This window comes from Daldinia loculata (genome assembly GCF_022478755.1).
Source record: "Daldinia loculata strain CBS 113971 unplaced genomic scaffold F4817scaffold_1, whole genome shotgun sequence".
NCBI classification, from domain to species: Eukaryota; Fungi; Ascomycota; class Sordariomycetes; order Xylariales; family Hypoxylaceae; genus Daldinia; species Daldinia loculata.
Window position 1 is genome coordinate 522,512 of NW_026054855.1, and position 26,647 is coordinate 549,158.

Below are 26,647 nucleotides of genomic sequence, written 5' to 3' on the forward strand. Positions count from 1 at the left end.
ATATTCCTAAAAAAAAAGAAAAAAGAAAAAACTATCTGCTCCAGGCTATGGTCAAGTATCCAATAACACATTGAATAACCCCAACTCCAAGTAGGTAACCCAGTTCCCAGAAGAACCATACCTAGAGTATATACCCATTGCCCATTGCCCACTCCCCAGCCAGATAGATAGATAGATAGATAGATAGACCTCCCAAGCTTATAGTGTATAGTGTATAGCCAGTCTGTATAGTAGACTAAAAGTCCACATACCTACATCCCCCATACACTCCTACTCAAAGCCCTCCCCCAATCAAGCCAACATCGGCGCATAAAAAACAGTACACCCCGACCCCCGCTGCCTCGCCGACTCGCGAAGACCCCCAGCCCAGGGACTATCCCGACCTCTGCCCCCGCGCCTCTGCTGCTGCGCACCGACCCGCAACAACCCCCGCGGCAGCGGCGTATCCGGGCGTTTCTGGAGCAGCGGCAGCGGCAGCGGCAACCAGTCGTCGGCGTCGGTGTCGGTGTCGGTGTCAGACTCGCCGCTCGTATTGATTTCGACGTACGCCTCGTCGCTGATCCTGGTCTCGGGGGAAGGAGTACGTTTTTCAGGTCGTAGACATTTCTGCACGCCGTGTACCCAGCCCTTGACGCGGTGGCCGCTGTTGCTGTTGCTGTTGCTAGCTGCGACGGCGGCGGCGGTGGTAGTAGAAGTAGTAGTAGTAGTAGTAGTAGTAGTAGTAGTACTAGTACTAGAACGCTTGCCTTTGGGGGACTTGGGGGGCGGTTTGAACCACTCCTCCGTGGACTGTGGGATGGGGACTTCGCTCACGGCGAGCCATTCGCCCTGTTCGATGGCGCGCTCTTTGATGTAGTTGCCGTAGTAGTCGGAGGAGCCTTGACAGGGTTGACTGGTTAGACTGACTCTTGACCATCTAGTATACGTCGGTATAGAAGGGTTGCCGTCTTGTGAGTTGGGAGGCGGGCAGAGACGGTAAGGTAGAGAGCGAGATAGGAAGCCTGATTTTCGAGGGCAAGGAATGGATGGAGATAGTAGGTAAGTATGTGAGTAGCAGAGAAAGCAAGGTGGAAAATAAAGACATTATCCTTACAGTTATTGACCTCACGTCGAGAAATATCTTCCCAGTCGCTATCTTCGGTTTTAACGTCCTCGGAAGTATTGTGCTGTTCCTCGGCCGGTTCCTTCGAATCTTCTATCAATCAATCAATCAATCAATCAATCAATCAATCAATCAATCAATCAGTTCCCCATCCCAAATCACAAGACAACGAATAGATCGTAGAGGACTATATATGTAGGTATGTACACTCACCTGTCTGAGACATCATACCCTTCCATGAAATATACTCAGGCTGCGCTCTCAGCCAGGTAGGCTTGACGGCACGCTTGGGGATCCCCTCGCGAGGTTGCTCGCTCGCGTCGTTTTCGACCGTCATGATGTCGTCGCATTAGCTAGCAAGTAAGCAAGTTATTACTTACTTTAGGTACTACTTAAGAGTTGTGGTTTAGGAGCAAAGAAGGATGAGCAGGTAAAGTGTAATAAAACGCTCACATTTCCTACGACCTAACAAGAGTCTCAAGAGCCAGAGAGCTCGGTTCTAATATTCTACCATTCTTATTTATCGTTGGACGAGTCCCCAGTGCTCTGGCCTCTTGCGAACCAGTTTTGGCTAGTCAAGACGAATGCGAAACCCACCGCTTCTCGACGAACCGACCCAACGATGTCATAAGCAGCGACACGAAGCGCACCGCCGACATAGTAGCTATGTAGCGAAATACTCCCCGTAATCTTTAATTCTAGCATGTCCAATCTCGTGACTCCTATCCGCCATCGTTGGCGGCCTAACGCTAACGCCGAAGCTAAAAGTGCAATGTGTGTAGTTAGAAAATACCATTAAACCATATCCCTTTCATCATATCTCCTCTCCTCGAATAACCGTGCCGCCTCGATGCAGTAAGTCGCCCGCTCGCTACCTAGCCGCCTTTCGCTAGCGTAGCATATAAGAACACCGTCGAGGATGCCTGAAAGAATACCTTCCATTGCCCCTAACACGCCCCAACCGATCATGCTAGCTACCATACCAACCACGTACGCGTACGCGCTCCCTCTGATGCCGTGACCCTCTGGTATTTGAACCTGCAACTGCCGTGCGGTCATAACCCATGCCGCAAAACCCAGAGCTGTTGACATGACGAACCGTGCGGCATGGAGAAGCATCTTTGCCATTCTGTAGGGCATTAACGATGCTGATGACTGCCCACGTCGGGAGAATGCGCTCGGTGTAAGAGTCGTAGTGGGTCCTGTGGCAAGGAACTGTATCCTGCTAAGCTGTGACGCCGATTCCATTAGGGGTAATGAGTGAATCGACGCATATGTTAATGCCAGAGGGTTGGTTAGGACTGACACCGGGCGAGGTGCCAGTCGCCATCCTATGAACTCGAAGATGCTCGAGATCCGACGAGGTAGGATCAAAATAGGAATTCGGACCGCCAAGGATAGTACGGTCGAGGCACAAATGGTGCCAAATACCGTAGTCATAGAGTGTCCTAGCGCACCCTTGACAATCGCATTCGACGAGGCGGACGACTGATTGTTGCGGAAAAAATACCAGTTCGAAACGGTACCTCCGGTAGTAGCGCGAACAACTCCGCTCATAACGGAGAGAGTCCAAACGTACATGAGGAAGAAAAAGACCGCCAACCACCACGTCGCAGTGCCGATGACAAAGGCCGAAAGCGACTTAGAAAAGTAGCCCCCGAGGAAGATTCTTGTGAACATCCATAGCCATATCCACGTCCACCCAACAACGAAGCTTAACGAACCGAGTCCGAGAAGCACCAACGCCGGATTGGCCGCAAGGATGCGACTAGAGAAGTCCAATATGTCAACCGCCCTCTGTATTTCGTGACGTCCCTTATATAATAACCATACCCAAACGATTGCGCAGGCCCCTGGAATGATGGCTGCATATCTCATTACCACGTCCTGTACTCGCGATCCGTGGTCTGGTCCCTGGAAGCTGGAAATCATCGGATACAACGAAAATGAGAAGAGGACGATCGGGACGCCTAGTAGGATGAGCAGAGCTAAGGGCTGAACAAAAGACCGTAACGCTGCCATCCAAACTAGGGCAACGATGATTGAGACTAACGTATCTACAGCCAAGAGGTAAAAAGACGAATGGAGTGTCGTGTATATGGTGTCACCAATCTTCCTGCCGGGCACAGATGTATGCAACCAGACTAATACGAAGGTCGCGAAAAGGGAAGCGATGGCTATAAGGTAGATCCATGCGAAGAATTGGTCATGCACAAAGATCTCGCCATACATTCGCGTGGGCGTAGGTGCAGGAATCTCGTTTCGCTCTTCTTCCTCCGTCTCGTCCTCTTCCGCTATAGCCTGTCGCATTAGACGCTGATCATGCTCCAGATTCGAGCCTCTCCGTCCGGCTACGCCCTTTGGACCACTCGACCCAGACTTGAACTGCTGAAATGCGGGTGGTGCCGAGTCTGTAGGAGTCTCTTGTAAGAGATCGTCAGGTACCTCATTATCTAACACCGTTGACTCCAGGCCGATATCGACCATCTTTCCACTCTCATCCGTATCGGAGTTCTGCCGCTGATGCTGGGGGTTACCCGGCCCGTCTGGGTCTTTGACCACTTCGCGCTTTGAATGTCTGTCCTTGAAGCTCGACTCCCCGTTCCAACTGCTCTTGATACCACCTATAGGACGAGCGCTCGAGTATAGGTTCCCGTACGACTCGCTCTCATCGTGCTCGGACGAGGCGCGAAGGTCATCGTTCTCCGAAGCCGAGCTCTCCTCCAGGCGGCTTGAGACAAAAACCCGACGCGACCGCTGCAAGGCCCGAAGATCCGCAGCTTCTCTCGCATCGTCCTCATCCTCGTCTTCTCGGTACTCGTTTAAGGCACTGTGAAAGAGCGGGGCATCCGAGGTAGTATTATACCTCGAGAAGCCTCCGAACCGCGAATTCGAGGGTTGATAAGGATTCCCTAGTCGGGTCTGGTACGAAGACCGTGCGGGATGTCTACCTGAGAATCGACCTGGTGTCGTCTGCGGTTGTCGGTTCGAGAGTTCGTTGTTGTTGTTGTCCGGCTGACCGAAATTGGATAACCGGGACTGCGACTGGGCTAGGAACCTAGACGCATCTTGGGCCAAGACGTCAGACTTAGCTTATAAGTCAATAGGCAGAAGCACAACTTACATTCTGAGAACATATTCGATCAAGGCGCAGGAGGGGGTAGACTCCCGCAGATTACGATGAAGATGGGGACGAGGAACGTCGGGTAGAGTTAGGCGGGATTTGAGGAGAAAAAAAGCAAATTAATCAGCGGTGACGATAGCACGGTGATGCAAACAATACGACTTTCTTGAATGCTTATGATAAACTAAGAACCCGGGATGATTTAACCCGCCAATAAAGGAAAAACCAAGGTACTAAACATGGAATTTGAATATTGGACTGTGGGAAAGATGGGGTTTGAAGAAGTATACGGTAAAATTAAATTAGTAGAAGCTGTTGGGGGGGTCGACGGCAGCAGCGTCGTTGAGAAGTGATGCAGATGGACGGATTGATGGATGACTCCCGGATTGCTCACATGCAGGCGTCCAATGCTCATTTAGCATCTATTATGTAGTACCTAGTTTGAGATGTACCTAAGGTAGGTGCGATTGTATTGTACAGTATGTACAACTGCCTGCTTATCCGGACTTACATAGGTAGTCCCACTATATAGAAATCTATTACGGAAGCGGTCAAAACGGAATACATCTACATATGTAGCGGGCAAGCGTTGCCTGCGCCGCGGCGTAACAAGTCCCACCAACTTGTTGCTATGTAAAGGGGACCCTGCAGCTATCCAACCACTTGTATTTGACTTAAACCAGCTTATCGAAGATAAGATAGACGGGCATTCAGGTGCGTAACTAGCATAGTTGCCTAAGTATTATACGACGAATCATCTCGTCAATAGAATTAATATAGATCTTGTGCCAAGATGTCCGTAGGAAAAAAAAGAAAAAGAAAAAGTCACCAACTCTTCCATTGGCCGATATGACCTCTTATGAAATGCGGACATCTGGTGCAAGTTCCGGTCACGAGCCTTTAGTTGAATACCAGGTGTCTAACGAGGTGAGGTCATCCACCCTTAATCAGGCGCTATCGACGCTGCCCAGGTGCTCCAGACTCCTAAGTACCGATGGCGAAACCCCTGTTAATAGGAGCCTTGTAAGTACCTACATAACCTACATAACCTACATATCGTACCTGAGTTAGCATCCGTCGCACCCATCGGCGTACATTATCGATAGGCTGGGGGGAAGCTTGCCCGACCCGCAGGCGGAACGTTTAGGCGGGTTTAAAGCTGATCCTAGGCGACATCATCGAAATGGTATGCCGTTTATGGCCTTGGACATTTACACTATATTCTAACTACATAGTACATTATTCCTTTATCACTTGCATGATAACATATCACCTTTCTTTGTCCTCAAAGCTTACACCCTATGTAAGGTAAACCTACCTGATATTCCTAAGCGACTTGTCTCTGCTTCCCTCCACGTGCTTATACTATAGTCTTGTCTTGGACCCTTAATTACTCTTTAGCCAAAACCATTGAAACTAATTCTTTCTTGATAGCGCCTAGGTTTCCTTTCCCTTGCCGTAGTAAAGAAACACATCCGGCTTACAACGAAGCGCCCTCCCTCTCTTTCCACATCCATTACGCCGGTCCGGGTCTTGTGACTGATCGTTACGACAAACCCTCATCTTGTCTCGTCTCCTTTCCGATTTGCGACTTTTGTTGTAATGTCTTCCCCGCCCTGGGACTACATCGCCAAGCTCGTCTGCATCGGGGACTCGGGATGCGGTAAGTCGTCTCTCACGATCCGGCTTTGCGAGGGGCGCTTCAGCCCGCAGCACGACGTCACCATCGGCGTGGAATTCGGCTCTAGGATCGTCCCGGTTGGCCCGCCGCATTCCAAACGCTCGTCCACATCCTCCGCGGCCGACGGGGGCCTTCCCGAACCCCCGCGCGCCTCCCCACCGCAAAAGCACATGAAACTCTCCCTTTGGGACACGGCGGGACAAGAAACGGTGCGTACTACGCGACCCATCCCATCTAGCATCGGAACGAGAAGTTCGAGAGCTTGGAAGTTGTCGAATGACCAACAACTCTCCACCATTTATACCCAGCGCAAGCAAACAAGCAAACAAATAAACAACCCACTAACCCACCCTCCTCCTCTCTAGTACAAATCCGTAACCCGGTCCTACTTCCGCGGCGCCTCCGGCGCCCTCCTCGTCTTCGACATAACCCGACGCTCAACATTCGCCCACGTAACCGACTGGCTAAACGACCTACGCGCGATCGCCGACCCCGACATCGTGGTAATCCTAGTCGGGAACAAGCTAGACCAAGCGCAGCCCGCCTCCGAAGACGAAGACACCCCTAACAAGCGCGAAGTAACAACCCAAGAAGCCACCGACTGGGCCCGTCGCAACGGCGTCCTGCAGTACGTCGAGACGTCGGCCAAGTCGGGCGAGAACGTCGAGGACGCCTTTATGCGCGTCGCCGAGCGCATCTTCGAGAACATCAACGCCGGCAAGTACGACCTTAACGATCGCCGCTCCGGCGTCAAGGGGCCTGGGCCCGGCGGCGCGAAGAACGTCCGGTTATCTGCCGACGCGGGTAGGGGCATGACGGGCGGCTGTTGTTAGTTTAGGTAGTTGTTCGGATCGGATAATATAAAGGAGAGAGGGAAGAAATGGAAAGGAATTAGCAATTTGGGTTACGTGTATCGGCAGATATCATGTCAGACATAGGGGAGTTTGACCAGGAGCACCAGACGTCCATCTAAGGTCAGGTCCGGGTTTGCGACTGTACTGTACATATACTTGCACACGCTGGAGGCATCGCATACGCATTCGATGATACCCTACGTAATAATGTCTACTTTGAAACATCAACTACGATAAGATGGCACTTCACTGGAACTGTTTCTAAACTCCTTCATCAGACACCGTGATTTACTGCGAAGGACCAAATATTTCTTGAAAGAAAAGGAAAATAGGCATTGTATTAGAAAGCGGTATGCTGCTGATGAGTAGTCTTTTTTGTTTCCCAGTATGCCTCATCCACGTTACCACCGTAAACTCCACTCTCTAATTCCCTTTCATGCAAGTTTCCCTTCATATCGTTACATCAAACAACCAGGAAAATAGAGGAGATGGAGATTTGTCGATGGCCCATATAACCAGATAGTCCGGATGGCCATGCTCTATATGAATAACACCCCGAGGCTAAACAGCCTACCCTAACCTCGGTTCGTCTCTTCGTCCCCTATACTTGATCCGGCCCTTAATCCGAGATACGCCAAGAGTCGAACCATTTCATATACTTGTACTTCTGGTTGCTGCCCGTCATACCCCAGCAGATGGGGATGAAGAAGATGTAAAGGCCGATGATGGTGGCGTACAGGATCCCGTAGACACTGTACTGAACCACCTTCTTCTGGTTCCTCAGAAGCCAGTCGACTAGGAATCCTAAACTTAGGATCGCAAAGTACAATGCTGGGTAGTAATGGTGAACATAGGTAACTCGGGCCATGATAACGAAGGGAAGGTAGTGAAGGAACCATCCCAAGATGGGGTAAAGCCCGGCGTAGTGGATATGATCAATATCATCTTGGGTAAGATCGGTGAAACCTCGTCGCCATCGGAGGATGTACCAAACAGTAACTAAACCGACGGCACCTAGAGAAATCGTCGAGGCCCAGTAAATAAAGGGGTTACCGAGGAGGAAGTACTTGACGATCTTATCATCCCATCCACACATACGCAGGCCGACGTTCAGAATGGGCCACTGCCACCACTGAGAAGCCAGGTCGTCTTGCTTATCGGGGTCAGGCACCAAGGCGTTGTTAGATGTCATCATAGCAACGTTCAAGTGGATAAAGTCGTGGAAGAACGGTGACTTATACTTGCCAGGGTCTCCCGGGGGAACTGTGATTTGGTTAATAATTGGATATCCGGACATCTATTTGATAGAACTTACGCTTCTCGTTGGTGTGGGCCTCAACGTTCCAGTGAGTGAAAGTATCACGGGGGTTGTTGCTCTTATCGCAGGTCACTTCGATCTGCTTGAAACCCCACTGTGGAAGATTAACATTGGCAGCTCGGAGATAACAGCCCATAACTGGATTCCGAAGCCTGAAAGCAGTAGTCAAAGTTCGTACACGGCTCTTATCGCGGGAAGACACGTCCTTGACGATTTCGACTTGCCAGTGGTCCTTATCATCACCAATGGTAAGATTACCGTAGCAGGACACTTCCTTCTGGCTCTTGGTAATAGGGGCAGAGATATCATGAGTGTGGAGGTTTCGTCCAGTCTGAGCGTGAATCAAGCGGATGACATCACCATTTCCAATGAATCGAGGCTCTTCCTCCGGGTTATAGTCGCGGTCGCTACGGTTAGGGTAGAACCACCATTCGTTGTTGGCATCTTTGTGGTGGTAGCAAGTAACTTGTTGTTGAGTAGACCCCTCGGGGAACGCTTATGATAGTTTAGCATAAATTGGACAATACGATGAAACGTCAGATACTTACTCTGAACGTGACTGTGGAGTAGACCACCACCGTATCCCATATTCTTAAGTGTCACTTTAGAGCCAAAGGCAACCTCCAGGGGAGAGTTCCGTCCAATTTCACTGCCTTCTAGATTGGCTTGGAAGAGGGAGCTCATCTGCGCATCTCCCGGACCACTCTTGGTTAAGATGGCGAAATGAAGCGCGAAGGAGAACATGTAGACGAGTAGCGGAATGACGATTAGACCGACGACTCGGGCAGTGAAATGGCTAGCGAGTACTACGACTGGCATCTTAGTGTTACCGAACTTGTTCCAAAGGTCTTCGATCGTGTAGATGCCGACGAGAGCCGTGACGAAGAGCCCAACGAGTTTGATACTGCATACGAATCCCAAGCTTAACCCCGTCATAAATAGCCAGAAGAACCATTCGGGCTCGAAGCTGTATTTTTGCTGGCGATGAAATTTGGCCCAGCAGAAGACGGTGGATACGGTGCCGAAGAGGAGCATAGAGTCGAGCAGAATAAATCGGCTGATAGTCGTGTACGAGTTTTCACACAGAACCATCAGCGTAACTAGCCAGACGGCAGGTCGTCTTAACTGCAGCTCTCTGGCAGTGTAGTAAGCCAATGGCACACATAATATTCCCCAGAAGGCATTGAAAGCTCGCATGAAGGTATAATCAAGCTCCTCGGGGTATGTCTCGCCAGACTTGAACTCGAATGACCCATTGTAACCTGCTAGAACTCCGGAGAGACCAACAAGAATTTTACCAAGAGGAGGGTGCCTATTCCACGTATTAAAAATAACATTCCAACCGAGGGTTCTGGTCGTACTAACACATCGAAGAATAGTTCACGTTTAATGTAGTGGGATCCGAATTTACCGAAGCTATAAAGGGACACGAGTTAGCGTTGCGGTGAAAGAACGAATGGGAGGCTTGACGAACTGAGCTTCCTTTGAGGCTGTTAGCAGACATTCTAGAAGTACATAATGACTATTAAACTTACATCCCAAGTGACAATTGGGCTGAGACCAATTTTCCATAGACGTGTGAAGACAGCAAAGGCAGTGAAGATTATAGGCGCAATGATGAATTCCCACTGGTCGAGTATATCGAGGAACGAAGACTCCTAAACACATCGAAGTAAGCAAGTGGTCTAATAAAGACTTGCCGCATGTATAATGCCTATACCTTCTTCTTTCCATGTATCTTTTTCTCGTCGATCTCCGGCTGCGCTAGAGCTCCAGGGGCAGTGGCCCCGGGTACGATACGTCGGCGGGCGGCATCGCCGGCGGGATCAGCGCCAGACGCGACTGCGGCCTTGTTATCGGCCATGATTGCAGACTATCTCTCAGCCCTGTTCTCCAAGGAGAAAGGTGGAAATGGGAGGGGGGGGAGTAGATAGTGGAACGAGTGTTAGGGGTTTGGTGTGAAAGAGGACTTCCGGAAAAGAGAAAAAAAGAAAAGGTCAAGAAAATGAGGGTCCTGAAGAGAACAGATTAAATTCGGTCAAAGACAACAAACGTAGAACATTCTCCCACACAAAAAAAGGACGGAATTAAAGTCTTGACCGTGAGAGAAAACACAATGGGGGAACTCGATCCTCGAAAGAAAAGCAACATGAAAGTTAAGAGAAAGGTGAAAGGAGAGGTTGCGTGGCTTGTACGATTAGTGATAACACAAAATACGGGATACCCTAGCCGCAGTCCGGCTTCAGTTGGCACTTTCCAATCTTCCACTCACATTTTTTTCCTGCTTCAGCTGAACCGATTTAAAAGGTGAAGAACGACCTAGATAGGGATACGCTAAAATGTTTTCCCCTTGTCCCCCTGCGCAGCTAGCTTTATTTAGCATCATCCTACCTTCTACTGCGTGCCTCTTTACATAGGTAAGGACACCTTACTTCAGGTGCTGTAGGAAGGAGCAATGATAATGAGGGGCATATATAAGATTTTTACCACTTAAAAGTGGAGTAGTAGAATCTTTACCAATACAACATTCTACCCCTACTATTTCATGGTGAGAGCTGCAACATTCTTACCTACGTTGGTTGTCCCATCGCGGAGTTCTAGACACAGAAGTACACATTCTTACCACCTTGTTGGCATTTCTATCCTACTCTGAAAGATGGCATAAGATACACTTGATCAATCATTAAATCCTGCTTTCAACCTCTTGAGTCCGAGCAACTTGTAATCACCGGAAACGCTACCTATGGCCTACCTAGGCACACGAAGAATACTAGTCTTGCAGTCTACGACAAACTGTCCGACCGTGTGAGTGAAGGATCACGAGTAACGGGGTCACTGGGGGTAGCTGGGATAGTATTTGGAGAGATGGGAGGCATAGTGTAATGCTGGAGAAGGGATAGGCATGCCTTGGTAGAGAGTTGTGTGGAAGTGGACATGAGAGATGAAGAAGATTGACTTCTGTCGAAAGAGATGAGGAATGATTGGGAAGAGATATATGGAAGTTCGATGCTTGTTTGTGTGTGTGTGGCCGAGTTGTTGTGTTACAACTCGCCCAGGGAGTGTGGCCGGGTGTAGGAAGGAGCAATGATAATGAGGGGCATATATAAGATTTTTACCACTTAAAAGTGGAGTAGTAGAATCTTTACCAATACAACATTCTACCCCTACTATTTCAGTGCCCAGGTGCTTTCAGGTGCGCAATGTGCTTTACGTAATGTTTCATCTATGTGACACGCGAATACGATGACACTTTGAAATTATGAGGTAGGTAACACGTACGTAATGTACCCACCCAATGCAGTTATCCCACTTCGTCGGTTCTTAGCTAGCTCCGATGTTACGATCTGTTTCAAGATCAAGTCCACAGATATTCTAGAAGACAGCTGCATCTCTAGCCGACAAACATGTGATTGACATTATGATATCTACTGTGACATCGAATTGACCCTAGCTGCTAACTTCACAATTAGATATACAATTGATCTAGTTAAATAAAAATAACACCGAACCTTTCCGCCTGCGTACTATTTATTGCCCAAACTCGACCAATATGCTCAGGAGAAAGTAAAGGCGCGTACTGAGGGTTGACTCGTAGAATTTCGTGTCATTAGGGGTCACTGCAAATAGCTCGTTGGTGATTTCGCGTTCAATATTAACCTGAACAGACTCCCTCGAGTGTCTAAAGCTCATAATCTTCGTCCTGAGCACTGGTAGATATGTCTCGGCCGACGACCCTAGTTCATCGGAACTCGGCCGGCTATACGAAAGAAAGTCCCCCCATCACGATATATTACGAAACTCATATCTCCATTTCTCTTCCGTCTCTGTTACTCGTCGTAGGGGCCCCGCATGATGCGCCGGATAACCCAATGCAAACACTTTACAATAATGCTGGAATACGGCCGTCGTAGCCGTTAGGATTTCCACCGCGCCGTCTATATGAATCAGAGTCTAGTAGTCTCCCGTCACAAATTCAATACTCGCTGTCTCGTGAATTTAGTCATCTCGCTGGTCTAATGGCGCGTATCTGCCTCCTCCGGCTGGGCTGCTGCTACCTCCCCGATTTTGCCCAACCATCCTAGTTAGCCATTCGCCTACGCGCCCTCGTGAACTTTGGCTTTCAGACCGTAGCTGCGGCTTTCCGTCTACGATTTTGATCACAGGAGGGTCAACGTCCATTGAGGGGGTGTTAGCGCCCGAGTCAAATGGCCGTCCTCGAAGGTCGAGCGAGGGGACGGGCGAGGGGACGGGCGATCCGGCCCTAACTAGAGAGCCGGTCTCAGACCTCACGCCAGGGGTTCCGGCTGCTGTGCTAGCATCACCAAAGAGCGAGTCCATTTCCTCTAATCGTACCCCGCAAGTCTCGGGATATATGAAGTACACTGCTTCGAGTTAGCGACGTTAACAAGGAGGCAGAGGAAACTGTACTTACCCACTACAAAACTGACCACACAGAAGAATGCATGCACCAGGTACAGTCGCCACTTGATCCATTCTTGGAGAATAGGGGTCATTTCGCCCACCAACCAGTTGAAAGCCCAGTTGGAAGCAGTAGACAAACTTGCTCCCTTCGATCGAATGCTAAGCGGTAAGATCTCTGGCGGGTAAAGCCAAGGAATAGGTCCCCATGAATAGCCGAATGCGGCGTTGTATATCATGACGAAAACGACCACCAATATTTTCGTTGCCTCAACATCTAGGTAGATGAAGTACGACACCAGGGATAAGGATATTGCCATCGCGACGGCACCTGTTAGGAGAATAACCCGACGTCCCCATCGATCCACTATATACCACGGTGGGATTGTTGAAAGGAAGTACGTTATGCCATTGATACCAGTCATCTTGACCGCGTCGTGACCAATCCAACCACCAGACTCGAAGACGTATGGTGCGTAGTACGAGATGACGTTGATGCCGTTGAGTTGGGCTAGAGCTTGCGCAGACATAGCAATAAAGACCCGGGTCTTGTAACGTCGGAACATCTCCGAGTAAGATCGCTCGCCTTCCATGCGTTGAAGCAGAACATTCATCTTAATTTCTCGATATTCCTCCCTTGCTTTTGGGTTGTGAATATCACCGCCGCCGTACAGATTGGCAATAACCACAATACCCTCCTCATCGTGATCATTGTCGAGTAACCATCTATAATTGTCAACGCAAGCAACTCAAAATGAAGGACAGAGGATTACCTTGGAGATTCAACAATGACCAAACTACCGAAACCTAGCAAGGCTCCCATCACGCACTGCATTAGTAGAGGAATGCGCCACGACATATCGCTCTCAATGTAGCCACAGAAGTAATCAACCCAAACGGATGTCGTGTAACCAATAATGTTACCCGAAAACTCGATGCAGGCCAGTTTACCCCTGTTGTGAGGGGGAGAGATTTCGGACTGGTAGACAGGCACAATGGTTGATAAGGAACCAACACCCAGACCTGCAATAATTCTGCCCAGCATCATCATGGGCATGTTGGCAGCGAAAGTCTGTAAAGCGCCGCCGACGAAGAAGATCATAGAGCCATATAGAATTGTTCTTCGTCGACCGATGATATCGCCGACTCTTCCCACTATTAACGATGATACTAGGGCACCAATCTCGAGGATAGCGACCATCGTACCGATCTCCGCTTTCGTGGGATTCTTAAAGTAATCCCTAAAGAAGGGGCCACTGCGGTAGCGTTGTTAGAAGATAAGACGACGAGGTTTAGTTGAACTATAATAATCGCCAAGCTCTTACGTGATGATACCCGACATAACTCCTTGGTCATATCCAAATAGGAAAACACCTAACGAGACGAATATACTCGTAAAATAGCTGTGAACATGGTCAGCACGTCTTGCTTCGGACGCTTGGGAACGCGTAATGCGAACATGAGGGCCCTGCCCGTAAGGCCGTGTATCCCGGCACCCGGCATGATGGCGGCTATTAAACGCTCTGCTCTTGAGAGGCGGCGTGGAGGGACTTCGGGAACCTCGATTGCTTCTTTATCGATAGTCCTAGGAAGGGATCTGGAAGAGCGATAATTGCTATGCTCGGAGACAGAGTTTCTAAACTGGACGCGTTTGTGCTTAGGATGACGTTTCAGGACCCCCGAGAATAGGTCCTCGTTTACGGAGGTATCGGCGAGGGTCTTCCGCAAAGGATCCTCCTCATCTGCCAACTGCTCTGCGATATCACCGGTATCAGTCCAGGAGTCGGAGTCGACAGAGTCAGAGGAGCGTCTCTCGTGAGAGTGCTGATCTCGGTGACCGGCCAGCAATGACGTCGATTGGGCACCGTGTTCGGATCGATTGGTTAAGGTCCTCAGAGGAATGTTTGAGGGAAGACGGTTTGATTTTGGTGAAGGAATTTTGGAATTGTTGGGGCTGTCAAGCAGCAGCGCCCTCCTGCGGTGATAGTATCGATTGGAATTGAGTTGGGGAATGCGAAAAGGGTGGAGTGAGTATATAAGACAGGGCCCCAAGATTCAGTGTCAGTGTCATCCGGGCCTGAAGAGTGACGAAAGGCGTCGACAAGTTTTCGACCAGCAACGCAGGTAGGTGGATCAACAAGCACAAGACACATGCAACGCTGAATCTTGTCCAAACAAGGTACCACGCACTGTAGGTACAAAAGACAAGTTGCGACCAACAGTTATCCCGAGAACGGAGTCGGGTTCAGGGCAATATCGATAAAAAAAACCGTAACGAGAATTGGTGTTTTAGTCGAATAATACACCTAAGGGACAAAGAGCCGAGTATGTAAGAATCGATAATTCAGTGTATAATTATTGAGACAAGCGATTGAGAAAAAGGAATGATCCGTAAGTAAATGAGGCAGGTTTCGAAAAAAAGAAAAAGTTAGAAAAACCTGGCTCTTCGGAACAGAGGGACAGATCGATAAATCCTACCTGCAATCCCCTATTTTCAAAAGTTCAGGGAGCGAGAAGACATACCGCTGATCTTACTGATCTTAGGCGTCTTAGGTGTCTTAGGCTTTACAAAGATGTACTCCGTCTATTTGGACACTGTACAGCAGCCTTTCTTTTCTGCGGTAATTGCGACGGTAGCCTTGGAGGTTTCAGGGTAGCTGCAGTTCTTGGTGTGGGGTAAGAAACCCCCACAGCGTCTTACAACAGACGCTGTAAACCTGTACTTACCTGTACTGACCTGTACTGCACCGTATTTGATTACAGATAATGACCTATTCGACCACTTGTACTATACCGTATTCTTTACACAAAACAACTGTGCTTTGTACGCCGTGACAATTCGTATTTTGAGGTGCCGGATAGCCTAGAATCACCTTTAACAAGGCTTATATTCCGTAGATGATATAAAATCTAGGTAAGCTGCCTATTGTCGAATACCACGTGCAGCTCTAGATGAACGGCTACGTCTCCGTCCGAGCTAGGTATTTCACAACTCAATTCGTATGTAGGTAGAAAGATGGTCGTCACATGATGCGCCTAGAGTCTAGGTTTATCAGGCTTTCTTGTTCTTACGGGGATCACCTTTCTATTCGGAAAGCCAAGCTACGCAAATCAGACCCCCTTTGGGAAGACGCATACGATATTCTACAACACACATGTCAAATCCTCTTTCCTCAATTCAGCGAATGAAGTAAACGATATGCAGAGGACTAAAGAGCACCAGTCGGGTCAGGTGTTGACTCGTTGCATATTCAGCCGTCTGGGTATGGCGGCTCCCAGTATGCAACAGAATGCAAACAGAATGCAAACAGACCCACGATGGCATCATAGCATGAAATACTGCTCCCCCAGGCGGTCAACACAAATGTCACTTGAGGATGCAACACCCCAGAAAACATCCCTCTTTAGAACGAACCCTTTCCCAGTTCTACCAATGTCTCAGATTGCTACTTAGATGTTGGGGAACGCTTGGATCACGAGGTCCTTCTTACTGTAAGGCCCGGGGAGCGTTAGGCTGATCATCTAGTTTCCCCTCGGTTCCCCTCAATCCCCCTCCCCCAAGAGTCCATGATTGCACGCACGCACGTGGAAAGTGAATATATACTGGGGTATTGCTAAAGCTCGACTTACCACTTTTATTTAATCTCATCGACATCTCGTAGCACAGACGTGTCTATTTAAGCTTAGGCCATGATATTTAAGAAACCCACCTTTAGGGCTCATTCTAGCAAACGTTATTATTTATAGTAAGTTCGAGCTATGCTACACTCATCGAATAACTTCGGCGTTACACCGCTGAGCGCAGTTGCTCAGTCCTAGCATTGTTCGAGACTTGATAACTCTTTCAATGGAACCTTACTTCGCCGGAGTATCTAGAAGCTCCGATATAGCTCATCGCTCACTTACACACACTTCCAAATTATACCATCCACCATCCCAAACTGGAAGTTTGGAAAAGCTACTTGAGATTATCTTGGGAAAGTCTATCCTCCAGTATTGACTGGTCGGACGGCAAACATAAGTCTAAATTAAGAACGGGCTGAGCACCACCATCGGCCACTGACGTCGACGCGTCGGATATCGCGGCCTGGGAAGTATGAAGAAATGTGGCTGAAACGTTGAGATCCCCTGCCAGACTATCTCGCCATGCGCGCTGCCGCCTCAATAACACCCCGAATCCGAAGGACGCGGATATTGAAACTCAAATGCCATCACGATATCTACTTGGGTTTCACTTCCATAGCGAGCGATAGAGTATGACCGGTATGGGACCCTTAAAGACATGGTGGTTGCGGTACTCTAAGTGGCTTACGAACCCAGCGAGGGCAATCCAAGACAGAGCAATGCTTCGCAACTATCATTAGGTGGGTTGTACTCAATTTTATAGGTATTGTACGATGCATTCTTATGGGGGTTGCCATGTCTCAGGGCAGCTTTCATCAGATATAATATACAATATCGTCAAATCACTGTCAAGCCAGTAGAATTGACGATACGGTACCAGTGGTTGATGCGCTTGATCCACATGTAAGGCGTCTATGTATGTGCGTTTCTGGCAACTGGACCGTGAGCGAATTCATCCAAGATTGCATGAAGAACCAAGGGTCGGCGGGTAGTGGTAGGTAACATTGGCCTAATGAGGGACGCAGCGTAAAATAAAGGTATCATAAGCAACCATATTGAGGTACCTAGGTACTCAGCAGCCCTTTCGTCATGCCTGTAGGTACGGATCTGTACGGATCCGTACATACATAACCAAGTTCACGACATACAATATCCTATGCGAAGGCTTGGCCGAGTTAACCAGAGAACGAGTATCAATGATCCTCGAGAAACGCTACGAATACGTTTCTAACAATCACAGCGGAACGTGTTAATGAAGATGTGGCGATGGGACGTGAGGTACAGACTAGGGACAGCACAGCAAATGAGATAAAGGATGTCGTCTGTAAGTGGGCGGACAACAAACCTTCTTATCGCGAGAGGCTACAATACAGTTCATCACGCATGAAGATGATCCAATCCAAATTACTTACAGGCTGATGGATCCCTTAGACTACCTAGCTCCCACACGTAACTTTCTAAGCCATTCCATGAAGGATGTACAGCCTTTTTTTTTTTTTTTTTTTTTTTTTTTTTATGCAAGACATCGCGCTGATCTGGTCCTCCGGTTGGCGAACACATTTTTTTTCTCGTCTGCTATGTTACGGTAAGGCACGGTAAGGCACGTCAGGGAGGCTATTGGGTTCACTCCAAACTTATACAAAACTAAGGTACATAGGCAGTAGCCTTCGAACTTAACGATATTATGGCGCTCGCACCTCATATTGTGATGGGATTGAACTGAGGGTGAGTTTTGGCGCGGACTAGTTGCAAAAGTGTGAAATTGAAATTCGGCCGTCCCCCCCTGCAAAACCCAGACAACTCAGATTTCCTATCCCTGCTCATAATGTATGCCGAATCGCGTTGTTCCTGCCTCTTTTCTCAGGAACAATAAGACCTCCAATGACCAGAATAGGTTTGGGACAATTTAAAGGAGACCCGCTGTTCCCAATTTCTACCAACCAGAATCGATTCTTACCTTCCTCGCCTGCTCACTTACGATATATTACTTACCAAGTCTACTACGCCATTACCTACACAGGGTAGCTTCGTCTCTCTCGTTGTAGAAGGCGCCAGGGGATCCCCAAGGTTGGCCTAGCAAGATCAATCACACTAACGTGCAACTTGACCCCGGACCTCGCAAGCTGCATGCCCTCATTTCCTCTCTCTTCCATCTAGGTAATCATCTAATCCCTCTCCCCGTGGAGGATTACACACAAAAAAAAAACACATCAACTCACTTTCTTGGAAAACAAGTATTATCACGATTAGGTCCGAGATACCATAATTGGAGAGGAAGGGAGTTTGTGGGGGAACAATCGGACTACATCATAACCGTCCCAGCCTTGATCCAGCCTTGGTCTCATTTCCAGCCCCAGACCGAATCGAATTTGAGAGCAAACGCCGCGAGTCAGGTTGCGTTCACCTATCTGGCACAAAGATCCACAGCAATCTCTGCCCATAATATTTCAATTCAGAATACGGCGTCGGCTAAGCTTATCACGGACCCAGACCTGTGCACGTTCGGATATCATTATATCGACAAGCTAAGAAAGTAAAGCACTATTCATCCCAAGTCCCGTACTCCGACGAACTATCTCTACCTCGTTCAATCATCTATCTTTGCGCGGTTCCCTCGCGCCGCAACGCAAATGGGGTCGACAAATTTTGGTAATTTCGACGTATGTCTTCCTCAGGCCAGATTATGGACAATACTCTCCCATTATGCTCACGAGCGATGCTAACATCACTATGCTATTCAGGCGTTTTGCCGCGATTCGACTTTACCGGTCTGCAATGTACGTCCGCCTAGTGACACGGCTATGCAATATCCCGCCAAACACCCGAGGTCGCTAACACACGAATTAGGTTCTCTCGGAGAGTAATGACCAACGAGGCGGATGGGGTGGTTGCGAGCTACAAGGCATCCCTCTATCTGGTGATCGCTACTTGGGAAATCTAGGTTTGTCTGGCTGGCACGAAATGAGACGAATTCCCGCTGACAAAGAGTAGGGTCTATATTACTTTGTGGTATCGCCATTGTCGTTTCAATACTGCTATTGTTGCGTTCGGAGAGAAAGAAGGCTGCAGTTGGCCGGAGGTCCGTGTCGAGTACTTTCACTTCGCAGGCCATTTGACTGACATAGCTGCAGGGAGATGCAATTGTTCCTCATCGGTTTTATTATAATCGAGATATGCGAAATATTCACAGTTGGGGAGTTTCCTCTTAATGCGACAGTACGAATCGTACGTAATATTTCGACAAAATTAATTCTCGGTGCTAGCGAGGCTGACTTGATTACTTAGGCCTTCACCGGAATACACATCGGAATGATCATCGCAACGACATGGATTCTACTACTTAATGCTATCGTAGGATATCAGATCCTCGATGACGGCACTCCGGTTTCCATGGGACTCATGTTCATCTCTGGCGCCATCCTCTTCGTCGGTACCGGTTATATCACGCTCGATACTGGATTTCACTGGACCAACGAATTTATTACCAGGGCCGACGAGCATTATCGAAACATCGCACTTTACGTACTCTACCAGCTCGCCCCGCTTGTTTTCCTCGTGGCCTTCTTTGTCTTGGAAGCCGTTCTCGTCCTGAGAATCTTAGGTGAGATTCGGCCCATGATCTACCTCACAGGCGCTGCCATTCTGTTCGCGATAGGCCAGGTCTTCAACTACGTCATCAGCCCGTACATTTGCAACGGAACTAGCGGCAAGATCGACGGTGCGTTATTTGAAACGCTCTTCACTCTACTCTCGGTTATTATGATCTGGGTATTCTGGTCGAGCATCACCGAAGACGACTGGCCGATTGCTAGCCAGCCCACAGGCTACCCTTAATTCTTTTTGTCTCTCATTTTCCTGCGGCGTCGGCGTTCAGGTTTACCAATATACCCGTTCTTGTTCTCTTCTTTTCATTCCTTCGCTGTTTCCCGTCGGCAACCATGTCGTTTTGCAGGGAACAGCAATAACAAAAAATACAATTGAAAATTTAATGCACGTAGAAATCCTAGTTATCTTAAGCAAGGGTGGGCTGAAAAAGCACGATCGCATGCGCAATACGAAGCGACGCAAGTACGCTTGGAGGGGGGGGGATGTGATATCCATACATAGGGTGGCAGATGTGCCATTCGCTAGTTGGCGGAGAGCTTAAAGGCGTGGTTGATAGTATACCCCGGATATGTGCGACTAATGTATATGAGGTCGTATGGTACAGTTGAATAGTCTCAAGCTTGACGAGCCACTTTAGTGAAAGTTTTTCTTCTTTTCATGCTGCATGACGTGAGTGAGCCGGCATTATCTACATGTACATGTATGTATTGATGTGTAGAAGTAGAAGCAGCATGAACATGTATGCCCCACTTGTACTACTCTAACCTTAGGTTAGATATAGAGTTAGACATGAACCTATGTATTATCTAGAGCTTTTCTGATTGGCCTAAATTCCAAGAGCTAAATACAAGGCTGTATATTTTCGGCAATAGCATTTCAACAAAGAAACAGTAGTAACAGCCTCGTCTTCTAAACCTCTCCATACCTAACAACTTTTCTTTATTTACTCACTCTAGGTCCTCTAGGACTATCGCAATACTTCCTCTCGGTAACGCTATATCAAGAACTATCATATCATTTGCAGGGTTATGCTACTCTTCAGAACGCCCCTCAACAATGCTCTTAAGGTATTCTAGGAAACCCCCAGCTGCGTATCTACCTACATTTAGAGCTTAGGTATCCCTTCCTTTCTTCCCTTCTTTTCTAATTGCATAATACGACACCTCCCGACGCGGAGGATACTTTATCCATTCAATTCTTACCGATCCTTTCGAAATCCGAACGGTACAAGCACGAACCCCAATTCAGAGCGTAATTAGACCATGGCCGACTCCGATGGCGAATTCCAGGCTGATGACGCCTCCGATGACGAGTTCGGCGATCACCAGGTAACATCCAGTACCCGAAACGATACGCGATCGCGGAATCGGACCGACAAGAGCAAGAAGAGTACTCGGAAGGGCGCGAAGGCCGCCTGGGAAGATATCCAACGGTCGTGGGACACAGTCGTCGAAGATGCCGACGGTACGCTCACGGGGGCGATCGAGGGTCGTGCCGAAGCAGAGAAGCGGGCGCGACTGCTTAAGGATACGACGCCCTTACAACGTGGTATCATACGACACCTTGTTTTAGTTTTAGATATGTCCTTCGCCATGCTCGAGAAGGACCTGCTGCCCAGCAGGTACGAACTGGCCATGGCCTACGCCTCCCAATTCGTGAGAGAATACTTCGAGCAGAACCCTATCTCCCAACTAGCGATTATAGGCATGCGGGACGGCGTCGCAGTCAGAATAAGCGACATGAGCGGGAATCCAACAGACCACCTAGAGAAGTTACAGGGCTGGGTCAAGCAGGACCCTCAGGGAAACCCAAGTCTGCAAAATGCCCTGGAGATGTGCAGGGGTGCTCTATTGTGGGTTTCTACAGCTTAATCGGAAAGGATGAGGGAAGCGGAATGACTGACGAATTTTTGGGTATAGCCACACACCATCGCATGGAACGAGAGAGGTCGTGATAGTCTACGGCGCCTTAATGTCTAGCGATCCGGGAGACATACATGAGACGATTAATGCGCTAGTCACCGATAGGATACGCGTGTCTATAGTAGGCCTCGCCGCACAAGTAGCTATCTGCGACGAACTCTGCTCGAAGACCAATGAAGGAGACAACTCCAGCTATAGTATAGCTTTACACGAGGAGCATTTTAGGGATTTACTAATAGCAATCACGACGCCTCCCGTCACGCGCACGCAAGAGCAGAGCAACGCTAGCTTGCTTATGATGGGCTTCCCTTCGAGGACCCTCGCGGTCGGCGGCAGTACCCATTACTGCGCATGCCACAACCGGCCAACGCGCGAAGGCTACGGCTGCACCCGCTGCGGATCCCGCGTCTGCAGACTACCCGCCGAGTGTCCCGGCTGCGGACTCACACTCATCTTATCCACACATCTAGCCCGATCATACCACCACCTGTTCCCACTACGCAACTGGGTCGAAGTACCATGGACCGAAGCCAAGCGCTCCAAGGCCTGCTACTCGTGTCTAACGCCGTTTCCCGAGCCTGCCAAACCCAAAATCACGGTCAAAGGCAAGGAGAAGACGGGCGGCAGCGGTGGCGCAAAACCACCGCCGCCGAGGGGTCTCAGCGAGTCTGGTAGGTACGCGTGCGAGGTCTGCAGGAATCACTTCTGCATCGATTGCGATTTGTTCGCTCACGAGGTCCTGCATAATTGCCCCGGATGCCAGAGCGATACTCGAGACGCGCAGAATGGCGATCCCGGCGGCGGCAGTAGTAACGGCGCTATGGAGATAGATTCGTAAACCCTTGGATGGGCTCAAAAGGAAATTCGCGTAGTGCGAGCGAGATAGATCATATATCAGATCGGGTCTGTTACAAGGTTGGCGTAGTCTGTTACTTACTTGCTTGCTTGTTTGCTTAGGGGCTGGATCTTTTTTTTCGATGGAATGCCGTGCCTTCTGGCATATGACCACTACCTACCTATTATTATTGTTGCATGGAAAAGGGGGCGTTGGCGGGGCCGCATACTAGTACTACTACTACTTATACTTATCATTACTAGATAGGGGATTTTGCACCGGACTCGTTCGAGGACGCGGTTATTCTTTCGTATAGAGAGGGGAAGAGGAAGAGGAAGAGGAATATAAATGGCATCCGAATGGAATGAATGACAGAAGATTAGCTAGCTAGCTAGCTAGCTATTCTATTTATAAAGGCGGCTTTGTAGCGGCTACATGTACAGAGTTATAGCATCGTCCTCCCCAAGCCATCATATCCTATCCTATCCTATCCTATCCTATCCTTCCTTCCGTTGATGATGCGACATGCAGTTAGTCAATGAATCAATCTCGCTGTGTTATCATGCCATGGTCTCGTTAAGTATTAGGTATATCATACATGCGCCCTCCTCGTCCTCACTTGCCGTCCGGCAAGCATAGTAGAGGCATCATCATCTTCTTCTTCTTCCCGTATCTTCCAACTTACAAGTTCCCCCTCTGAGCCTGTTCCCGCTCGATAGCCTCAAACAGGCTCTTGAAATTCCCGGCGCCAAACCCGCCGAAATCGTGCCGCTGGATGATCTCTACGAATACCGTCGGCCGGTCCATAAGCGGCTTGGTGAACAGCTGTAGTAGGTACCCGCCCTCGTCGTAATCGATCAAGATACTCAGCTTCTGCAGCGTCTCGAAGTCCTCTTCAAGCTCCCACTTCCTCTTCTCTGTGCGCATGCGCTCCTTCATAGTCTGATAGTACGTATCCGGGACGGCAATGAACTCGACCCCCCTAGCGCGCATAGCCGTGACCGCGGCCACGATGTCGTGGGTCAGTAACGCGATATGCTGGACCCCCGGGCCGGAGTTAAACACGACGAACTCCTCGATCTGGGACTTCTTCTTGCCGGGCGCGGGCTCGTTGATGGGCATCTTGACGACGTCGTTGGCGCTGCTCATGACGATGCTGCGCAGCGCGCTAAACTCGGTGCATATCTGGCTGTCGTCGACGGACCAGAACCGGTGGAACGACAGGCACCGCTCGTAAAACTCGCAGGCGGCTACCATGTCATCCCATGACTGGTTGCCGACGCAGTGGTCGATGCGGGCAAGGTCGACGTGCGGGAGGACTGTGCTAGAGGGCGGAGATGAGCGCGCTTGGAAACCGGGTAGGAAAGGTCCTGTGTAGTTCCGCCGCGAGATGAGGGTGTGTGTTGTGTCGCCGTAGGTCCGGATCACGGCCGTTAGTACGTCGCCGTTCTGCTTGTCACGGTAGAGCGTGGGGGGCTGGACGGAGACGGCGCCTTGTTCTACAGCGTGGTTATATACGCCCTCTACACTATCAACTTCAAATGCGACGTCCCGAACGGCATCACCGTGTCTCTCGAGGTGGTCGTGCATCTCCTTGAGCTGCTTGCGCTCATCCTCAGTGATAGGTTCATCTTTAGGTAAATAAGCATACGAGCGGATCGGCGACGTGAATACGAAACGGACGTCCCCGCAGGCCACGACGTGCGATGTGAAGTACCGGCTACCAGTCTCTAGACCTCGATATGCAACCGTCTCGAAGCCGAAGAGCGTGGTGTAGTACGACGCGGCCTGCTTCGCGTTGCCTACCCACCAAGTGATGTGATCGTAGCCCTGGAAGTTAGGCACGCCAGCCTGGACGGCGTACTCGTCTGCGTGCGGGGAGTACCTCGGGGGAGATTCTGAGATCGCGGAGGGGGCCATATTTGTGTGACTTGGTCGACTGACTTATGCTCTATAGGGTTTACTTAGGATGATAGATAGGTATAGGTAGGTAGGGAGAGAGTAAACTAGCTATGTAAGTGCTAATATGTGTAATATAATCTTAAATACGAGATCCAGAAAGAGGAAACCTTAAGAGATAGAAATACACATATGAGAGATCTTCAATGTCATCTTACCTAACCTATCCATCTATCCCTACCCGCCCTCTGGTCCTAACAATATAACGGTTAAAGGGGGATAGGCCAGGGACTCTGGGTCGGGACGAATTCCGCACAGCCTCCCATATGCCGGCTCCAATTTATACGGCAAGGAGCGTCCCGGGCAACCATTACTGGGAAAGGGTCGTCAGACGGGCATTTGCGAAAGCGGGCTTACCGATACGCTCGACGTGATAGGGCCGTGGAGCCTCTCAAACTAAATTCGGCGGCTGCGGAAACAAAGACGTCAGACTGCCGAAGCTAGCCGCTCCCCGTAGCTCATTCTCCCGGACCACGCGCAGTTATCCGACACAACCCATTGCCTGTACGTCCAATGAGGCGAGATGGCTTGGGACGGCTACAAGGGGAACAAATCCTTATCTTGCTGACCTTAGGTACTGCAGGTGAAGAAGGTTCGCGGAAGGTAGCAGTAATCTTCGGCATTGTATTGGGGGTCCAAGTGGAGAAACGAAGACTCGAGTGCTGGTCTATCATTGATCAAGCCAAGCCGTCCTACAGGCATATCTGCTGTGTCGCCCAGTCCATTTATTCAAGGCCATTCCAGTTAAGATTTCTCGATATACTGTATCATCACACCATAACTGCCATTTCGCCGTTCCCATTCCCATTCCCACATCATAATCCGCTCAAAAACACCTTGGGCACCCATTCATCGTCACGATATCTTAGTTCGGTCCAGAAGTACTCAATATGGCGACAAGCTCCCTTAGCCGTCGAGACTTCAACGTCCTCGAGAAGATCAGGGACCCGGAATCGAATCCAACAACAGCCGTTCTTGTAGATGACACATTGCCCAAAGATCCGAATATAACGGACACATCTGTATATGACCGTGTCTCTCGGAGAGAGCGGGATATCGTACTGGCTATGCAGCAGCTTGAGATGCAACTAGCTGGTTTGCGGTCAGCATCAGCAGCAGAGCCGATACAGGAATATCGACAATGCTTGTCTAAACTCGGGGAACTTATAACAGAATACCCTAAATACGCTAGTGCGCGAAATAATAGAGCACAGGTCTTTAGGAGGCTGTACGGAGATGCACTGCTGTTATCTGGTGATCAGACCTCGAGGGGGTTGTTAAACGACGTCGACGAGCTCGAGAAATCTCAAGCAGCAGACCTGGCTCTTTCCGATCTAGACCAGGCCATTTCCCTGCTAACTCCGAAGAGCATGTTCGCGGCTCTCTCACCACAAGCCGGGAAAACTTTGTCACTCGCGCACACCCAACGAGCAGCGATCTATCATATGACCTCCAAGTCCTTTCAGGCCGGCAGTAAAATCAACATTGTCGGAAGAAAGGAGGAAGCGTGGACGAAGAACGACTTTGAAGAGGCAGCATCGAGAGATTTTGCCTTGGGAGGAAGATATGGAAACGATATTGCGAAAGCTTTGGCTGTGAGTACTAATCCCACAGCCAAGCTTTGCGGTCAGATGGTGAGGGAGGCCATGAAGAAGGAATATGGCCCCCCATATGCTTCGTAAACAAGTTATTTGGTTAATTTCCAAGTTGTTGAGTAACTCCGTTAGAGAACAGCCGTCAGTCGTTGAAAGAGCTGATCTGATTGAACCCATTAATGATAAATATAATGACGAATTCTTCGGTCCTGTCCACCATTATCAAGTATGAACTTCTTGTCTTGAATTGCTTGTTCCTTAGCCAGTACACACATGAAGACTGAGGATGGTGTAGAGGAAGCTGTATTAAACTCGATTCTAGTTGGTTGGTACGATAGTCATAGCGATGCTCCAGAAACTAGACTCAGAGTGTATAGAATGTAATATCACTTAGTGATAAACACACCCACTATGGAATTGTGTAAACATCCCAAAACCACAAGCCTCTGCTAACAAGACGTAGGAGGTATGATGGTTCACTGTTCGATATGGGTATCATTGCGCTGGTTTACTGAACAGACTACTGACTCGTCTAAATGAAACCTAAATTAGAAAGGAATGCTCATTTTACTATGTAATATGTGAGATATCTACCTCTTCCCGGCTTC

The 26,647-nt window shown here is 49.2% G+C and overlaps 9 protein-coding genes across 9 annotated transcripts; 4 read left to right on the forward strand and 5 right to left on the reverse strand.

The window, feature by feature from the left end:
• Positions 1–84: 84 nt before the first annotated feature.
• F4817DRAFT_4455 (uncharacterized protein) lies at positions 85–1,700 on the reverse strand. Its single transcript, XM_049307482.1, has 4 exons — positions 1,556–1,700; positions 1,316–1,490; positions 1,094–1,195; positions 85–878 (listed from the first exon to the last, which is right to left on the reverse strand). Exons 2-4 carry the CDS (start codon positions 1,437–1,439, stop codon positions 292–294), a joined length of 813 nt encoding a protein of 270 aa, XP_049163879.1. The 5' UTR covers positions 1,440–1,490; positions 1,556–1,700; the 3' UTR covers positions 85–291.
• Positions 1,534–4,725, reverse strand: F4817DRAFT_322248 (uncharacterized protein). Its single transcript, XM_049301379.1, has 2 exons — positions 4,227–4,725; positions 1,534–4,170 (listed from the first exon to the last, which is right to left on the reverse strand). Exons 1-2 carry the CDS (start codon positions 4,237–4,239, stop codon positions 1,898–1,900), a joined length of 2,286 nt encoding a protein of 761 aa, XP_049163880.1. The 5' UTR covers positions 4,240–4,725; the 3' UTR covers positions 1,534–1,897.
• Positions 4,726–5,511: 786 nt separating this feature from the next.
• On the forward strand, positions 5,512–7,010 carry F4817DRAFT_322252 (GTP-binding protein rab2). Its single transcript, XM_049301380.1, has 2 exons — positions 5,512–6,115; positions 6,272–7,010. The coding sequence occupies exons 1-2, from the start codon at positions 5,829–5,831 to the stop codon at positions 6,738–6,740; spliced, it is 756 nt and encodes a 251-aa protein (XP_049163881.1). The 5' UTR covers positions 5,512–5,828; the 3' UTR covers positions 6,741–7,010.
• Positions 7,011–7,380: 370 nt separating this feature from the next.
• Positions 7,381–9,943, reverse strand: F4817DRAFT_311024 (glycosyltransferase family 39 protein; the record flags this gene model as incomplete). The annotated part of the gene is made up of 7 exons (XM_049299935.1): positions 7,381–8,024; positions 8,077–8,574; positions 8,628–9,391; positions 9,445–9,495; positions 9,554–9,561; positions 9,615–9,737; positions 9,800–9,943. The coding sequence occupies 7 exons, from the start codon at positions 9,941–9,943 to the stop codon at positions 7,381–7,383; spliced, it is 2,232 nt and encodes a 743-aa protein (XP_049163882.1).
• A 2,132-nt stretch (positions 9,944–12,075) lies between these two features.
• Positions 12,076–14,569, reverse strand: F4817DRAFT_311025 (sugar transporter STL1; the record flags this gene model as incomplete). The annotated part of the gene is made up of 6 exons (XM_049299936.1): positions 12,076–12,461; positions 12,512–13,224; positions 13,272–13,754; positions 13,824–13,901; positions 13,958–14,473; positions 14,541–14,569. 6 exons carry the CDS (start codon positions 14,567–14,569, stop codon positions 12,076–12,078), a joined length of 2,205 nt encoding a protein of 734 aa, XP_049163883.1.
• Positions 14,570–18,752: 4,183 nt separating this feature from the next.
• Positions 18,753–19,956, forward strand: F4817DRAFT_311026 (chitin synthase III catalytic subunit; the record flags this gene model as incomplete). The annotated part of the gene is made up of 6 exons (XM_049299937.1): positions 18,753–18,782; positions 18,864–18,899; positions 18,970–19,063; positions 19,114–19,201; positions 19,254–19,347; positions 19,408–19,956. 6 exons carry the CDS (start codon positions 18,753–18,755, stop codon positions 19,954–19,956), a joined length of 891 nt encoding a protein of 296 aa, XP_049163884.1.
• A 571-nt stretch (positions 19,957–20,527) lies between these two features.
• On the forward strand, positions 20,528–22,960 carry F4817DRAFT_322270 (TFIIH basal transcription factor complex, subunit SSL1). The gene is made up of 2 exons (XM_049301381.1): positions 20,528–21,580; positions 21,648–22,960. Exons 1-2 carry the CDS (start codon positions 20,991–20,993, stop codon positions 22,486–22,488), a joined length of 1,431 nt encoding a protein of 476 aa, XP_049163885.1. The 5' UTR covers positions 20,528–20,990; the 3' UTR covers positions 22,489–22,960.
• On the reverse strand, positions 22,828–24,730 carry F4817DRAFT_4910 (4-hydroxyphenylpyruvate dioxygenase). Its single transcript, XM_049307549.1, has 2 exons — positions 24,603–24,730; positions 22,828–24,448 (listed from the first exon to the last, which is right to left on the reverse strand). The coding sequence occupies exon 2, from the start codon at positions 24,403–24,405 to the stop codon at positions 23,167–23,169; it is 1,239 nt and encodes a 412-aa protein (XP_049163886.1). The 5' UTR covers positions 24,406–24,448; positions 24,603–24,730; the 3' UTR covers positions 22,828–23,166.
• Positions 24,731–25,226: 496 nt separating this feature from the next.
• Positions 25,227–26,585, forward strand: F4817DRAFT_4738 (uncharacterized protein). The gene has a single exon (XM_049307519.1). The coding sequence runs from the start codon at positions 25,335–25,337 to the stop codon at positions 26,124–26,126; it is 792 nt and encodes a 263-aa protein (XP_049163887.1). The 5' UTR covers positions 25,227–25,334; the 3' UTR covers positions 26,127–26,585.
• The last annotated feature ends 62 nt before the right edge of the window (positions 26,586–26,647 follow it).

Excerpts from the sequence above, each read along its gene's own strand:
- F4817DRAFT_4910 (XM_049307549.1), bottom strand. The coding sequence starts at position 24,405 with ATGGCCCCCTCCGCGATCTCAGAATCTCCCCCGAGGTACTCCCCGCAC.
- F4817DRAFT_4455 (XM_049307482.1), bottom strand. The coding sequence starts at position 1,439 with ATGACGGTCGAAAACGACGCGAGCGAGCAACCTCGCGAGGGGATCCCC. Across the intron at positions 1,196-1,315 it reads GGGTATGATGTCTCAGACAG|AAGATTCGAAGGAACCGGCC; the intron begins GTGAGTGTACAT and ends ATTGATTGATAG. Across the intron at positions 879-1,093 it reads TCGACGTGAGGTCAATAACT|GCTCCTCCGACTACTACGGC; the intron begins GTAAGGATAATG and ends AACCCTGTCAAG.
- F4817DRAFT_322270 (XM_049301381.1), top strand. The coding sequence starts at position 20,991 with ATGGCCGACTCCGATGGCGAATTCCAGGCTGATGACGCCTCCGATGAC. Across the intron at positions 21,581-21,647 it reads ATGTGCAGGGGTGCTCTATT|CCACACACCATCGCATGGAA; the intron begins GTGGGTTTCTAC and ends TTTTGGGTATAG.
- F4817DRAFT_4738 (XM_049307519.1), top strand. The coding sequence starts at position 25,335 with ATGGCGACAAGCTCCCTTAGCCGTCGAGACTTCAACGTCCTCGAGAAG.
- F4817DRAFT_322252 (XM_049301380.1), top strand. The coding sequence starts at position 5,829 with ATGTCTTCCCCGCCCTGGGACTACATCGCCAAGCTCGTCTGCATCGGG. Across the intron at positions 6,116-6,271 it reads GACACGGCGGGACAAGAAAC|GTACAAATCCGTAACCCGGT; the intron begins GGTGCGTACTAC and ends TCCTCCTCTCTA.